The 15,067-nt window shown below is 33.1% G+C and overlaps 2 protein-coding genes across 28 annotated transcripts; both read right to left on the bottom strand.

Annotated features, from left to right (window-relative positions):
- Window positions 1–112: 112 nt before the first annotated feature.
- On the bottom strand, window positions 113–5,039 carry LOC123898610. 25 transcript variants are annotated; one of them, XR_006805368.1, is made up of 9 exons: window positions 4,685–5,033; window positions 4,388–4,461; window positions 3,993–4,141; window positions 3,326–3,373; window positions 2,712–2,752; window positions 2,547–2,629; window positions 1,659–1,819; window positions 1,493–1,544; window positions 113–886 (listed from the first exon to the last, which is right to left on the bottom strand). XR_006805368.1 is itself a non-coding variant. In XM_045949609.1 (8 exons), exons 5-8 carry the CDS (start codon window positions 2,571–2,573, stop codon window positions 745–747), a joined length of 426 nt encoding a protein of 141 aa, XP_045805565.1. In that variant the 5' UTR covers window positions 2,574–2,629; window positions 3,326–3,373; window positions 3,993–4,141; window positions 4,388–4,461; window positions 4,685–5,033; the 3' UTR covers window positions 113–744. The 25 variants fall into 25 exon arrangements, 9 of the variants coding, with proteins under 9 accessions (XP_045805565.1, XP_045805564.1, XP_045805566.1 ...); XR_006805369.1 differs by having other exon boundaries at window positions 2,547–2,622; XR_006805372.1 differs by having other exon boundaries at window positions 113–881; window positions 2,547–2,622.
- A 4,328-nt stretch (window positions 5,040–9,367) lies between these two features.
- Window positions 9,368–14,615, bottom strand: LOC123898609 (protein saal1-like). Of its 3 annotated transcripts, none has more exons than XM_045949605.1 (10): window positions 14,414–14,615; window positions 13,876–14,193; window positions 13,041–13,106; window positions 12,761–12,900; window positions 11,480–11,606; window positions 11,128–11,279; window positions 10,833–10,968; window positions 10,438–10,522; window positions 10,068–10,318; window positions 9,368–9,875 (listed from the first exon to the last, which is right to left on the bottom strand). In XM_045949605.1, the coding sequence occupies exons 1-10, from the start codon at window positions 14,501–14,503 to the stop codon at window positions 9,738–9,740; spliced, it is 1,503 nt and encodes a 500-aa protein (XP_045805561.1). In that variant the 5' UTR covers window positions 14,504–14,615; the 3' UTR covers window positions 9,368–9,737. The 3 variants fall into 3 exon arrangements, with proteins under 3 accessions (XP_045805561.1, XP_045805562.1, XP_045805563.1); XM_045949606.1 differs by having other exon boundaries at window positions 10,068–10,270; window positions 14,414–14,594; XM_045949607.1 differs by having other exon boundaries at window positions 13,876–14,140; window positions 14,414–14,579.
- Between the last annotated feature and the right edge of the window lie 452 nt (window positions 14,616–15,067).

Here is a 15,067-nt window from a genome sequence, read left to right as displayed (position 1 = left end):
ACTATAGCCTCCCGTGTTATAAGAATTGAACAATAAAGAGTGACAAAATTGAACAATAGAATATACTATAACCTCATATGTTATAAGAATTGAACAATAAAGAGTTACAAAATAGAGGAGCAAATTACTTGATTATATTTTATTTGAAAATGCAAAAATTTATTAATGAGTGACTTAGGCACAAGGTATGCTAAAATCACTACTCAACACAATAACCCTGATTACAAAGAATACTCCATGATTACAACGACCTCCAATTCAACTATGATCTAGTACACCAATCTTTTGGAAAATCTAAACTGAGATACCAGGAAACAAACACCAAGACTAAAAGAAATAAAAGCACTAACTCAGATTGATAGGCTCTGCAACTGATGCCATTCCAAACCAACACTAATAAACTTTCATCATTATTAACACCACTGACAGCATAGAACAGGTTAAAAAACTGATACAAAACCAAAAGCAAGGCCTCTTCAAATGCAAAACCAAACTCAAGATCAAAACCTCAACAAACTTCACTACTGAAGCAAAGCCTCTTTTGGCATACCTGCTCTTTTCTAAGAGGCCTGCCATCCATCCAATAGAAGCATCTCCTTTCACAATAATAGAACTCCAATTCGGCAAGGAAAAATAAGCAGGCAAGAAGGACATGCTCACAAGGCATTAGCGCAAAAGCAAGAAAAAGAAGAACCTCCTAATACATAGTCTTCTTAGGATCTCGCGTCCCGCCACAAGATAATATCAGACAAACAGAAACAGAAACAGAAACGCTTCTGACCCGACTTCACTGAGCAAGGACCTTATGAGATGCGGCCAAGAAAGACAATTGTATACCGGAGGATTGCTCGCAACAAACCCACGCCTGGTTCTGGCAGCACCTACACTTATAACAACAAAAAAACCACCAGTAAAGGGTATAGCAGACACCTGAGTTAAGGAAAAACATAGATACAGTCAATAAAAACAACCACAATGCAGTCTAAAATAAGTCATTCATGGATGAACTGGTGAACCAAAACATCAACATTATTTTAATAATAAAATGCAAAACCAAAATCTCCATTACTCAAATCAAAGAGACACACATAAACTATTGAAGCAAGAGTTCTTAATTTATGGAGACTTTCAAGTAACTAAAAAATCTAATATGCCTCTGTTATATATTGGCATGATCTTCCTTTATAAACCTTCAATCAAGCAACATATATCTGAAATATGAAAGTTCTTAATTTTCTTAGGCTTATAAATAACAAAACCATGAAATTAACAGCAACTAAAATTGTCACAAAGCAAACCATCAAACCAAAACTCAAAAAAAAAAAAAATCATAAATGGGCATTTTGAAATTCTCACAAAACAAACCTATAAAATACAATCACTGTTATCTTCTCAAATATGGCAGGAAAATGAACATTTTCTCAGACATGCATAATTATCATCACATTAGGAAGGAAATGGATAGTTGTTTTGATCATTAAAAATGGCATACCTTTTCCTCAGATTCGTGAGCAGCAGCAGCCTCTGATATTTCCTGTCGCCGTCTTTGTAAAAGGAGAAGGAGAAACACAAACATACTTAATATAGTGAGAAAATTTGCTTGGCATTATGTATAAAAAAATAAGATATAATTTAGTAATTAGGCATATTTAACCTACCTGATATTTGGATCCTCAGTGCCATGACCATCTTTACATTCAAACAGATGCTTGACTGCAAGATAAGTTTGTTTGATGCACTCAGTGTAGCCAGTAAAGAACCATTCATTGGCTGATGCTCTGATATGTGAGATTGTTGCAACAGTGACACAAATTTGGTCCTACATGTAATAGTTTGTTAGATGTGAGTACCAAGGAAAAATAATATCATATATCAGGTCTAAAAATAAGGAATTGAATTGGTATAACTTTTTCAGCTTAATGATATCAGATAGCTGAAGTAGTATGGCTAAAATTATAATTTTACTATACTTTTAATCCAGTACTTTCAATTCTGCGATACTTCTTAAGGATTCAATCATGTGTTATTTGAAAACTAAAATTAATTTTATTCTATGATATATAATACATATTGATTTTGATTGGGAACCATACCACATTGATTTCCTAAAAACAAAAACCAGGAGGAGCAGAAAAATGAGATTATAGAGGAATGTAAAATCGGTTCAAAAGTTGAGTATTTGTCTCCATATAAAATGAACAGAACAGAATAAACAAAGAAAATCTAATTAATCCTATCTTTTAAATCCCCAATCACATTTTGAATATCATACAATAGATATAGATATTAGCCAAACATAGATGATTGTTAATAGAAGCTTGAATATTACCAACTGCAACAATATCACAAAACTAAGCAAAGAGTAATCTTAATTCTCAAAGCACACAAAGAACAAAGTTGATGCACATTCCAAACTTACAATGAAAATTGGATGAGATAGAGCAAATTTAGATTTCAATGATTTATCTATGTATTAAAATGCTAACAGTCATAAAAGTTTACTATATCAATGTCAGAGAATGAGGAATGTAACATATTTTACTCACAATAATACGCGTGCTCAAAGGAAACATGTTAATTTTGCTCCATCATCTTTTTAGTTACCATCCTTTGAACTCAAACCTGCAATCTTAGACAATGAGGGTGTCAAAAAATAGCACGTATGCTTACATTCATGAAGGAGCCAAATGAGAGTTGATAACATCACATACCACCTTAACAGCCACCTTCTCTCCAGTTTGGATATTAATAGCTTATATGAAAAGACATATCAACACATAGTAAACACGTATGTTTACATTCAGGGCTTAAAATTGAACTTCTCTATCCAATAAATCACATATCCGTTTCAAATTAATAGTAAACTGAAACTTTAATATTTTCCATATCATGAATACCAAATTAAAATTCATAAGCAAGTTTTGTCATGTCAGTAGACTCATGATAAAAAGCTCTTTGTTGACAAAATTAAAAATAAGTCGGTTTGGTCAATGTATTTTAGGCACGTCTAATTTCAGTAGACATTCATGTAGTCCAACATTTTGAGTCACAGATGAAAGAGGCAAATAGAAAAAAGTTTCATTTTTCAACCTGTGACATAGATACTTTATGGAACAATATATTTACCTAATGTAGACATAAATCATTATGCTTATGAAGATAATAAAAATAGAATAAATTGTACATACTCAATTTGATTTAACATGTAAAACTTAAATTAAATATACAAATATACAAAAGGCAAACTATAACCTGATTCAAAACCTCAAAATTTGTCCTCCATGTTATAATAAAAAAAATAACTTAACACGAAGATGTACACTACCTTTAAAACACAACTCACTCAAATGATTTCACTTGTAAATAAAACTACCTGCAAACCAAGAACCAAAAGTCACAAACTAAAACAAACCATGATACACAACACATAAAACCATTTACTCAAAATAGAAACACAATATTAGGAAACATTAAATTAGGCACAATGAGTCTGAAACATTGCAAGTTTCAGTTCAATGCTTATACGATTGAATCCAAATTTCAAAATACAGAAACTTGATATGACTAATAATTAAAGGAATTGTATCTTGGGAAAAAGATAAATAAATATGGTAGTCATTGTAAACATAAGGAGCTGATTCAAAATGAGACTATAGCTTCAACACATCTAATTTAACCCGAAGCATGGAGTTAAAGTAGACAAACCATTCACAACACAGTAGTCCTATTCTTATATAAATAAATAATAAAAAATATTGAATAATTTATGCTTCTGCAAATTTCAAACACCAAGAAAAAAATGTATTGATGCAAAAACAATATATTATAAAAAAGCAAGAAAACCATATTATAAAAAATTCTAATTCAACATATAAAAAACAATATAGCATTTCAATCAATGAGTTTTCTTGAACCATGTGAATTCAAATGATCATCTTTGTGACTGTTTGAGGTTAACATAAACTGACAAAGCCAAAAAAAGTTCAACTTACCTAAATGTGACCATTCAAACTCCATTATCTCTCACTTCTGCAGTTGTAGCTGATATTTGTGGCAGCGGTGTAGCAAAGCCTTTTTCCACAACCAAAAGTCTCTTCTCAAGTAAAATGAAAAACCTTGAATTAATTTCGGTTAGTAGAACCTGCAAAAGGAACCGTAATAAAGTTTATGAAAGACATGGTTCAGATCTTATTATAAGATACACTGGTGCAAATCATACCATATATACAAATCATTTTAACGGACAAAGTACTCTCAATAATAAACCATGTTATGATCACTCAAGGCATGAAATTAAACCACAACCTCCAAAACAGAGCTGATGCATATTAGTTCATTTTCAATAAGGTGCATAAATGAAATAGGAAACAAATTAACCATCCCTCACCAGTTCTTTCTCCATTGTTCATAAAGCCACTGTGAAACTCCCCCAATACATTCTTGTTGCCTTTTAGTTCAAACCTGCAAGCCAAATTTGTGGAATCGAAAATTAGAATACAAACTGAAATCGAAAAACAAATAAGTAAAAAATAAAATACCCAAAATCAAACAAATAACATTCACGTCACTGAATATATGCTTAAATAGTCAAACCCTCTAACCCTATTTTCAATTATAAAATGAATAAATCTATTGATATCCAAGGCGGGAGAAATTGAAAGTGAAATTCGAAATTTGTTTTTACCTCTTGTTCTTATCTTATCCCTTTGGAGGGAAATCCAATCTGCATGTATATTGACCAAACCTGCAAAATCAACAAATAATGAATCATTAAAATGGAAATTTTTTAACATTGGGGTTTTCTTCATGTAAAGACAACACAAATTTTTCTGAAATTAGAGGAGGATTTGAATAGAGGGAAGGGTTATAAATGAAATTTCTCTAGCGATGACAGAGTGAGAAGAAGATGTTGCATCGATAAGTAATTGAAACTTTTTGGTTGTGAAAATGGTTTCAAAATTGTTAGCCAAAAGAAGAAGAGGAGTTCTTCATCGCAGAACAATGAAAACGACGGCTCATCCATTCCACTGTCCTATTTTGCTTTTATTCAATTTTTTATGGTTTTCAACAAATCGGACCGGGCTTGTTTGGGCCTTAATGGATTGGACTGTTGTTTTTGGCCCAGCAAGCAATGAGATGAAAGGGAGGGAAAGGAAATTCAAATTGCTGGGCAGAAGAAGCAAAGTTTTTGAATTTTGTCCAGCTAGGATTTTTTCTGCATGATTGTGTGATTGACATGTGGCAAAAATTACCCTAAATCTGTGTTGAATGTGTGTAGTTAGTATGATATGAGTCATATGACCACCGTGTACAATATAGCATACCGGAACACTTTTTAAAAGTGTACCGGTAGAATTAACATACCGGTACACTTTTTTAAAAAGTGTACCGGTAACATAAACATACCGGAAAACTTTTTAAAAAGTGTACTGGTAATATTAACATACCGGAACACTTTTTAAAAAGTGTACCGGTAAAGTTAACTTACCGGAACAGTTTTTTGGGAGGATGAAAATTCTACCGGAACAGTATAATACGACAAAAAAAAAATTAAAATATATTAATTTTTAATAAGGGTATATTGGGTATTTTTAGAAAAATGTTGGGGTAGAATGAAGATTGTTGGGGTAGAAAAAAAAAAATTTCCTAGTTTTTTCCTTTTACTTCCCCTCTCATTTTTCACATTTGTTTTAAATTACTCGTATGGTAGGTTGGAAACCAAAACAAATAAAATCATATTTATTTATAAAAAAACAAAATAGGATTTATGACAAAACCAATTTTGTGAAAATAGGTTAATTAGTAAATGGTTAATTAGAAAACCATATCATGTCATGGGCAATTTTCTTTGAAAAATCGTTGACATTTTAATATGGTAGTATATTAAAATTGCATGAGAACCTTCTAATCCTCAATAATCTACAGATCCCTATTCACCTCAGAAATGCGCCTACAATCCATATGGTTCTTTGGAATTCTCCTAACATGTTGCGGATTAAAGCGAACACGGATGGATCCTTTTTGCAGAATTCCTCGGTTTGTGGAGGTATTTTTCGCGATCATAATGCCAATCATATTGGGAGTTTTGCTTCTACCCTTCCCCATTCTCCAGTCCTTCATACTAAGTTTATGGCAATGATTCTTGCACTTGAGTTAGCTGCGCGACAAAGATGGATCAACATTTGGCTTGAAAGCTATGTTGCACGGGTACTCCGTTTTAGATAGAGTACCGGTGCCGGGAACGTACCGGGTACCGGTACGCGTATGATACTCCCATGACTACCCAAATTCATGAAGGATGCCACTATGGGTTAGGAAGCTTAATTTTGGCCAACCTATATGAGGCTCTTGGATCTGCCAGCGATGACCTCGAGGAAAATAATGGAGCCATGTTCCTCTGCTATGGCCCTTTTTGACTTTTGCAACTTTGGCTTAGTGCCACATATAAAAGGGAGCTGGGCCTAACAACCGGAGAAGACCACCAGGCTGAAGTGAACACACGCTTAATCGAAGCGACAAGGCTAGCTCGATTGACCCCACCTGTATGGTAGGATTCAAAAAAAACTTTTCATGAAGTTTGACAGCTCTAGAGGCTTCACAGAAATTTAAAAGAGAATAGAGCGAGAATAGAACGACATTTATTCTCCTTTTGGAAAATTATTACAATCATCGAGGAATTTAAAAGAGAATAGAGCGAGAATAGAACGACATTTATTCTCATTTTGGAAAATTACACTCACAAGTCACAACTCTCAGAAGAACCTCTCATCGAATCGCACGCTCGCACGCACTTCCTTCTACTTTTCAACAACCTTCACTGATCTTGCTACCAGGTATGATTAATCAAATCTTTAATCAACATTGTTCATCATAAAATATGGGTAATATAGTAAACTTTTTTTTTTATATTTGTGTCCTGAGAGAGTAGTTGATAACATCATAATCTTTTTTTTTTGTTACGGAAGAGAAAGATAACATCATAATCTAACATTCAATAATTAAAATAATTAAGAGGAAACACAAATTGTATCAGTCTCTTTTTTATGTTTCCATCATCAAAGAGTATTAATTGTCCGATACGCGTTTCAGAGAAGTATCTGACACGTATTAGTTATATTTTTTTTAAGAATAATATTAATTGTCGATACTTTTCCGATAAGTATATCAGAAAGTATCGAAGTAAAGGGGGCAGAAATTTTTTGAAGTAAAGGGGCTTCACAGAAATTTAAAAGAGAATAGAACGAGAATAGAATGATATTTATTCTCATTTTGGAAAATTATTACAATCACTGAGGAATTTAAAAGAGAATAGAGCGAGAATAGAAAGACATTTATTCTCATTTTTGAAAATTACACTCACAAGTCACAACTCTCAGAAGAACCTCTCATCGAATCGTACGCTCGCACTTCTACTTTTCAACAACCTTCACCAATCTTGCTACCAGGTATGATTAATCAAATCTTTAGATTCATCAACTTTGTTCATCATAAAATTCGAGATTTTGTGGGGTTAGTTCGTAGATTCATCATCAAATCCATCCTAAACTAGGGTTCATCGTAAAATCGATGGTGGGTTTAGGGTTCGAAATGTTGTTAGGTATGTTCTTGCTTCTTCTTGAATTTCTTCATCGAATCCTCACAAACCCTAACAACATTTTACAAACAAACCCACCATTCATCATCGAATCAACCCAGAAACCCCTTCATCCCCAAACTCGAACAACATTAAACCCACATTAATCATCCAATGAAACCCAATGAAACCCTATCTTTGTATTGTAATTTTCCATAAATTCCATTCTTTATGGAGTAACATGGATGAAATGTTGTTGCGGATGGCTGGAAACTAATTAACTGGAGGCGTGTAATCACTGAACTAATAAATTATCCGCAAATATTGTGCAACTCCTCCATAATACAACCGGTCGAGGCTATCAATACACAAGAAATGACAATATGATAGGCAACTCAGACACTCATTGAAATTATATCTTTAGTTTGTTTTCCCGGATAGCCTTATATAGCCATGAAAGTAAGTTTTTTCTCTTAACAAGAATGGGCCGTACTGCTTATATATGTATAAGAACAAAGCATTAGTAAGCTATTTATTCTCAATTAAAACAATAATGTCCCAATTAATTAGCATTAGAAAACGGTAACAGTAACGGCTAATTGAGTTAAAATAGGAAGTAGTAGATATCTAATGTATAGACTAAGTCAAAATTTTCCATTTAGATAAATAAGACACAATATATATTTCATGATAAAATATATATTTGGTTTTCTCATTTAAAAATCATTAGACACAATATAATATAAACTTTTGAAATATACTTAAAATTTCCAACAATTCCCCACATATTTCAAAAGTTTTAAAAACAATTAAATAAACTAAAAATTGTTTTGAAAATATTGTAAGAGTCACTTTTTAGTGTGATGCATCAAACTGGTGTAGCAAGCTATATGAACCAGTGCTAGAATGATATACTTAACACACAATGAATTTGGTGTAGCAAGCTATATGAACCAAAGACACTTGATGTATGTTAGCGGTCTACCACCCACATCACACCCCCACAATTCTCGTGTTACGCGGTGTTGCGCATTTAGGTTGTGCGCGTGTCTGGTTTTCATGAGTGCTCTGGAGACCCGCCACGGTCTCATGCAAGTGGCCCCACTTGACACTCATATAAGTGATTCCATCTGGTGTATGCTACAACCATACACCACCCATAAGGGCTTATGGTAATCATTAAAAGCCTTTAAAGCTTACCCCTCAAATTAATTTTAATTTAGCACTTCTCATAGCCATTAGCATAACACATAGGAAATGGACAAAATTGTTTTAGTGCTAACATAACTAACAAGTAACTTGTTTTTACCCATATGAACCTTCTTCATGGGATCTCCAATCACAAAGGTTGGGTTCTCATTACTTGTCGTATTTCAATGGCATAGTCCATTCCTATCAATTTTCTTCCTAGAGGTTTAGTATCCGGATCCGCTAAATTCACAAATATTGACTAAGACGTCTCAAAGTCAATTAATCTCACAATTTCTTGAGTTTATAAATTAAACTCGATTTTCACAATAAGTTTATACAAGTCTACTTAGATGATTACTAAGTGACAACTTATTGATCAATAAAATAAATCTACTTATAAATTTATTTCATTGGCTCATATCCAATTAACATCATCATTGTATTATACAATGGATCACCACTCTAAATGATATCTCATATATTCTCAAACCGATTTCCATAATATTTTTCCTCAAATCTGCTTAGATCCATCCAATTATAGATTTGTTGTCAAACTTCATTGTATGATTCTGTACAATGGCTTATCCACATTATAGCAAGGCATCTCTCAAATATTTGATCATCCTGTCATTCATAATTTTCATCGGTTTGAGCAATAGCTCCTCAATTTGCTTCCAAGAATACAAGTATCCAATATTACATAAGAAATATATACCCTTTCAAACCGGGTATATACATATAATAGGCAAAACAGATTAGCATACATATTAATTGTATGCCCTCCACATTTAGATATATTTTACATAAATTGAATTGGACACTTTACTAAAATTTATACCAACAGATTTGTTTTATTTTTCAGCCTTACGAAGCTTCTCTCAAATCTACACAATGAGGCTTTAGGAGTGAGTTAAACAATACAAGTCAAACCCTCAAAGATTGTCTGGACAACTGTAATTTACAACATACTATTCTACTTGGAGAATTTATGACAACAATCCAACAACTTTTTCAAATCTGTCTCATTGAAAAGAACTTCAGCATTCCCATTATTCTCAGCATCCTCCTTTACAGTAGTCCACTGATTCACAATGCTGGTAATTCTCATGAGCTATTATAATTAAGGTTAAGGTTAACAGATCATAGGAAGATATAAGTCTAAGGCCTAATGCAAAATCTTATTTGTAAGAAACTGAAACCTAATTCCAAGAATCGTGATTCTTCATAAATTTCAATTCTTACCATCCCAAGGGGGCCTTAGAATTGTAAACAATAAACCCAAATAACTAAAAGAGAAGGATACAGATGTGTTTCTAGCATCCGTTGTTGAAACAGGACTGGAGTCAACACATTGTTGGTTCAGAAGCTCATCTTCAATCAGATCAATTCTTCTGACAAGAACTGAAACAAACTGACATAAACTTGACGAGTTCATTTCAGTTTCGTGTATTCTGACCAATATTCTAACAAGTACGTTCCAGACTGCATTTCTTGCTTCCAAATCATCTGAAGCAAAAGGAAATATATCAAGCAGACCACCTAAGAGGCGCCAATCTGGAAAGGACAAACACAATGTCATTTACCATTATACAACTAATCCTCCAGATACACCGAAAACAAATAAATAGAGCATTGACGTCTAAGAACGAGAGTGAAGGAGATATATGTTTTACCCTGTGATATTTCGGAAACACAATCAGGTACATCAGATAAAATATTTGCAATAAGAACAGCAGCAGTAACACAGCAGTTCCCAACCTACAGGAGATATGACCAATTCACCATTGTTTTTCAGTTGTCCAAATCATTTTCATTTCTTATCAGTCTACGAGAACATATTATAGGCAAAAGAGCATGTATTGCTTATATTGGAGAAGTCGTTATGATATTTGCGTGAGTTCTATGAATATAATTTTTCAGATTAAGATACTCCTTCGATAATATCTCAATCCCTAACATGGATGAAAACAAAAATTTACAGGTCATCAAATACCAAATTATTGATATCAAAAGTTGATGTAAACTAAAATACATCTTGAGGAAAGTGTTAACTATATCAACACGGTACCTCAACTTTATCTGGGAACTTGACCAAGTCACATAGAAGGTGAAAAAGCTCTTTATTTGAACATATTTCCTGAGAATGTTCATCTATAACAGAAAGACCTTCGATTGCACGAAGAATTAAATCAAGAATTGAATACCTGAAATTTTAATATATTCAGTTGTCAAATCAATTCCACCAAGCTGATGGACGAATAGTTACAAACATGTGTCAATAATGTGGTCAGAATTGGTCTTAGAAGATAATAAGAACTGCGTAATTTCACTGATGTGAAATGGAGGGTTGTGGATCATGGTACCTTTCAGGTGTTCTGTCATTCTTTAATTTGCTTATCTCAAAAGTCAAGAGATTGATCAATATACTTGCCAAACCAAGCTTCATCATGGATGGAAGAAGATCATCCAAAATAATCTGCTGACTTTCTAATATAGCTAATATAAGCCCTACACACTGTTAAAAATTAAAATACTCTTAGCAATCGATTAGCATGAACTTGCATTCTGACTTAGAAACAATGCCAAAAAAAAAATGCAAGCAAAATAGTTGTATTACTTTTCCTCCCAAAATTGTTTCTTGTGCAATATTCCACAGCATACCTTTCACAAAGTTTCGAAACTACGATAATTACTGAATTACAAAGTATTCATTACCTTTTCTAAAAGCTGAAGGTTCAAAGTATTTTCTGCAATCCATAATATTTGACATAATATTTGTTCGGATTGCAATGCCTCAGCCCATTTAATAGATTCGCCACTTTGAAGGCCCACAGTCAACAATCTGTTTTCATAACACAAGAAAGGTTGTTACTAAAATAGAGATAATCAAGAAAAAAGTAGTATGATACCTAATTTCCAGCACAACACAAATAAAATTTAGGGATTGATAAATAAATAAATAAAACACCACCCCCTCTTCCTATCCATTCAAGCTGGTATATCTGTGTGCATGTTCTTCTTTTACCGAAAGAAATTTATTAAGGAAGAAGATAATAATACAAAGAAAGTGGATGTCAACTTCTCAAGAAAATAACATTGAAAAAGCAAAACACACGAATATTTCTGCATGTCTGAAAGAACCAGTTCTAAAAACACCAGGTCCAAAACACCAAACGGTGCCCAAAATAACAACCCTGTGAAAAATAAGTCTGGAGTAAAACAGGAGCCCTTTAAAATTATAGAATTTCCTATCCAGACATATACCACAAAGAATTGCAGAGACCGAGCTTTGCCACAAAAATATTAGCTTTTATGAGAGCAAAACCTCCAAATCAAGAGAAAGAAATTAACACATATCCGTAGGACAAATCTACTATCCTCCATAAATCCCGCACAGCTTACTCTATGAAAAAGTAGCAATAAAACAATGCAAAACGAGATAATCTCTGGTTGATGGACTAGAATTGCATAATAGACATTTTGGAAAACAACGCAATGAGATTCTATGCTCCAGTAACATGTCATTAAGGTTGCTGTTAATTAATTATGTAAAAACTACAGTCCAAACATAAGATTTGACCTTAGAATGAGCTGTAGAGACTCTTAGGAGAATGGGAAAGGAGTTGAAAACAAGATTTACCAGAGAAAACCCCTCATAAGTAAAGAGCGCCAAGTCTTTCACCAGAATTAGAAGAAAGATGAACAAATTCAGCAAAAGTAAAAGAAACTATAACTCGGTAACTTCTCTAACAGGCAAATTCATGAAAAAAATAAAGAAGTTAAAAGGAAATGGACAGAATGGATAAGGCCTAATTAGATCGGCATGGAACATGTACACGTTTTTCTTTAATATAAAAAGACGATACAAAACATTTGATACTAGCAAGTGAAAAACAGGGATAACAATACAGAAATCATAACCAATCAGGTAATTTGGTCCTTAACAAAAAAGAAAGTGAGAAGAACTACATTTACATGCATCAAAAAGCATCATACCGACATGTTTCACATAGGCATTGAGGATCTTCCATAAATAATTTATCCACAATTATCTCAATCAGTCCTTTTGTTGACACTATATGCTTCATTGGAACTTCATGGCAGGCAAGGTTCCCGATAATTCCTATAATAATCTCCTGCAGCATGTAATTAATACAAAAATAAGTAACAGAGTAACTTAGATCATCTCATCACCTGATAATATTATATTTTAACAAGCCATTACAAGAATGCAGTCTAAATCAAGGTACATATTTATATCTTAACATTGACTTACAGTAACACGCACAGATTTGCAAACAATGAGATTTGCTAAAAGAACTTCGAGTATGAGATTCTCCACCTGCATGATTAAACCATAAACCCATCTTATTTCAGTTTATACAGTGAAAAAGATTAAACGGCATAAATCAATGAGAGAAATTGGCCATGATGTTTTTATATCAATTATTGGAAGCTTGATTGATGATGGGCAGAGTGGTCAAGGTCGGAAAACATGCATCTGAATACATTCAAACAATCATTTACCATCATCTTAAAAATCCCACATAAGTGAAAAACTTTAAGACAAAAATGGTTTCGTGAGGACCAGATTATGGCTGCATCGCACATTAAATGAGCTCTTACTTTGAATTGAAACTAATATATGATGTATCCAGGTGTACATTTGATAATCATGATTTTGATTGGTTTGGTAAATTTGAATTGTTTAAAATCTAGTTCAAGTAAAGTGATTTATGTTTAACTATTTTCACTCCGAGTAAGACTCGATTTTAAATTCTTCAACCAAACACAAAGTATATTTATTTTATCACTTCTAGTCAAACCGAAATTTGAAGGCGAAATTAACTTTAACTTGTTTACTTTTCTTAAATCACGATATAGAGTTACAATCAATTTTAACACTTTTCACCATCAACAAACAAAAGAACCTAACTGCCTAAAAAACTTAAAGGACCTATAACTATTACAATCGCAAAACTTAAAGGACCCCTAGATGTATTTTACCTTAACTTTTCTAGAATCACGTTTTAGAGATACGATCAATTTTAACATTTTCACCATGCAGACAAAAAAACTCAACTAAACACGAAACAAAAATACAGTAATACCATGAGTTCCGCGTGTGTTTTACTAGCAGCTAAATCCCACAAAACACAACCACATTCTTCCCACACATCCTCACAAACCGAGACACCAGAATGTTCGATTCCATCACCCGTATCTTGACATTCACCTCGCGAGTGCGAAGATTCACAAGAAACATCAACATCCATATTTTCAGATTTACTCTTGGATACAGATGGTGCATCCCTTTCTTTACTAACTGTAACCGATCCTCGGTTAACCGAAGCAGAATCCAAAGGCAAAAGCTTCCTTATCAAGGAGATTATATAACTAGGATCAACAGTTGTTGATAAATCAAAAAACTGCAATTTCAAAACAATCAATTAATAAGAATTTAAAACAAAATTAAAAATAAAAAGCGGCAAATAATATAAACTTGTTTTCATTTTCAATTACCAGTAACACTAATTTAAAATGAATAGGGATTAATTATAAGTTGGAGCTTATTTAAATGAAAATGGATTAAAATGTGAGTGAAATTAAAAGTAGAGTTTGTGATTAAGCGGTGGTTTAGATGATAACCTCGTGTGACGGAGCAGAAGGATGATGTGTGGGACCATCGTGCTGGTGTTCGTCTTCTTCTTCAATGGATGGATCTGCCGGAACCGCCATGGGCTTCTCTTCGGTTTTGGTTGTTCCCTCCAATTTTAAGCTACACGCAGTGAAAATTTGAGAGATTGAAACAGTGTTGTTTGAATTTGTATTAGAGAATTCCTTTCGGCACCCAACCAGCTACTCACGTGCCTTTAAGTATTTTTCATTTTACCCTTTCGTAGTTATCAGAAATTTTGAGAAAAAACACCCTACTAAAATTTTTATCGGCTGCTTACAAAAATTGTGTCCGCTATTTAAACAATAGACGTTATAAAAATTTTGGCATTATTATTTTCTGTTATGTTAGTTTAGCAATTAGAAACAGTTGTTTTCGGAGTTAAAAAAAAAAGTTAAAATAATTTTTCAATCACCGAAGAGATTATTGGGTTGAGTTGCGAACTAAATCGCTCTCTTTAAGACGTTTCGCGGCACTGCCCAAAATTGTGCAAACAGACTATCAACCACGAAGTCTCAGGATAAAACAACCAAGTTACAACTGTATACCGATTTGCTACTTGATGTAGGAGGGTTTCTTTAGTAATTTATTATTTTAGATAGATTTGGTTTTATTATATTTTAAGT

Source organism: Trifolium pratense, linkage group LG7, assembly GCF_020283565.1.
Source record: "Trifolium pratense cultivar HEN17-A07 linkage group LG7, ARS_RC_1.1, whole genome shotgun sequence".
Taxonomy (NCBI): domain Eukaryota; kingdom Viridiplantae; phylum Streptophyta; class Magnoliopsida; order Fabales; family Fabaceae; genus Trifolium; species Trifolium pratense.
Note: the sequence above shows the minus strand (reverse complement) of the source record. Positions and strands in the feature narration are given on the sequence as shown.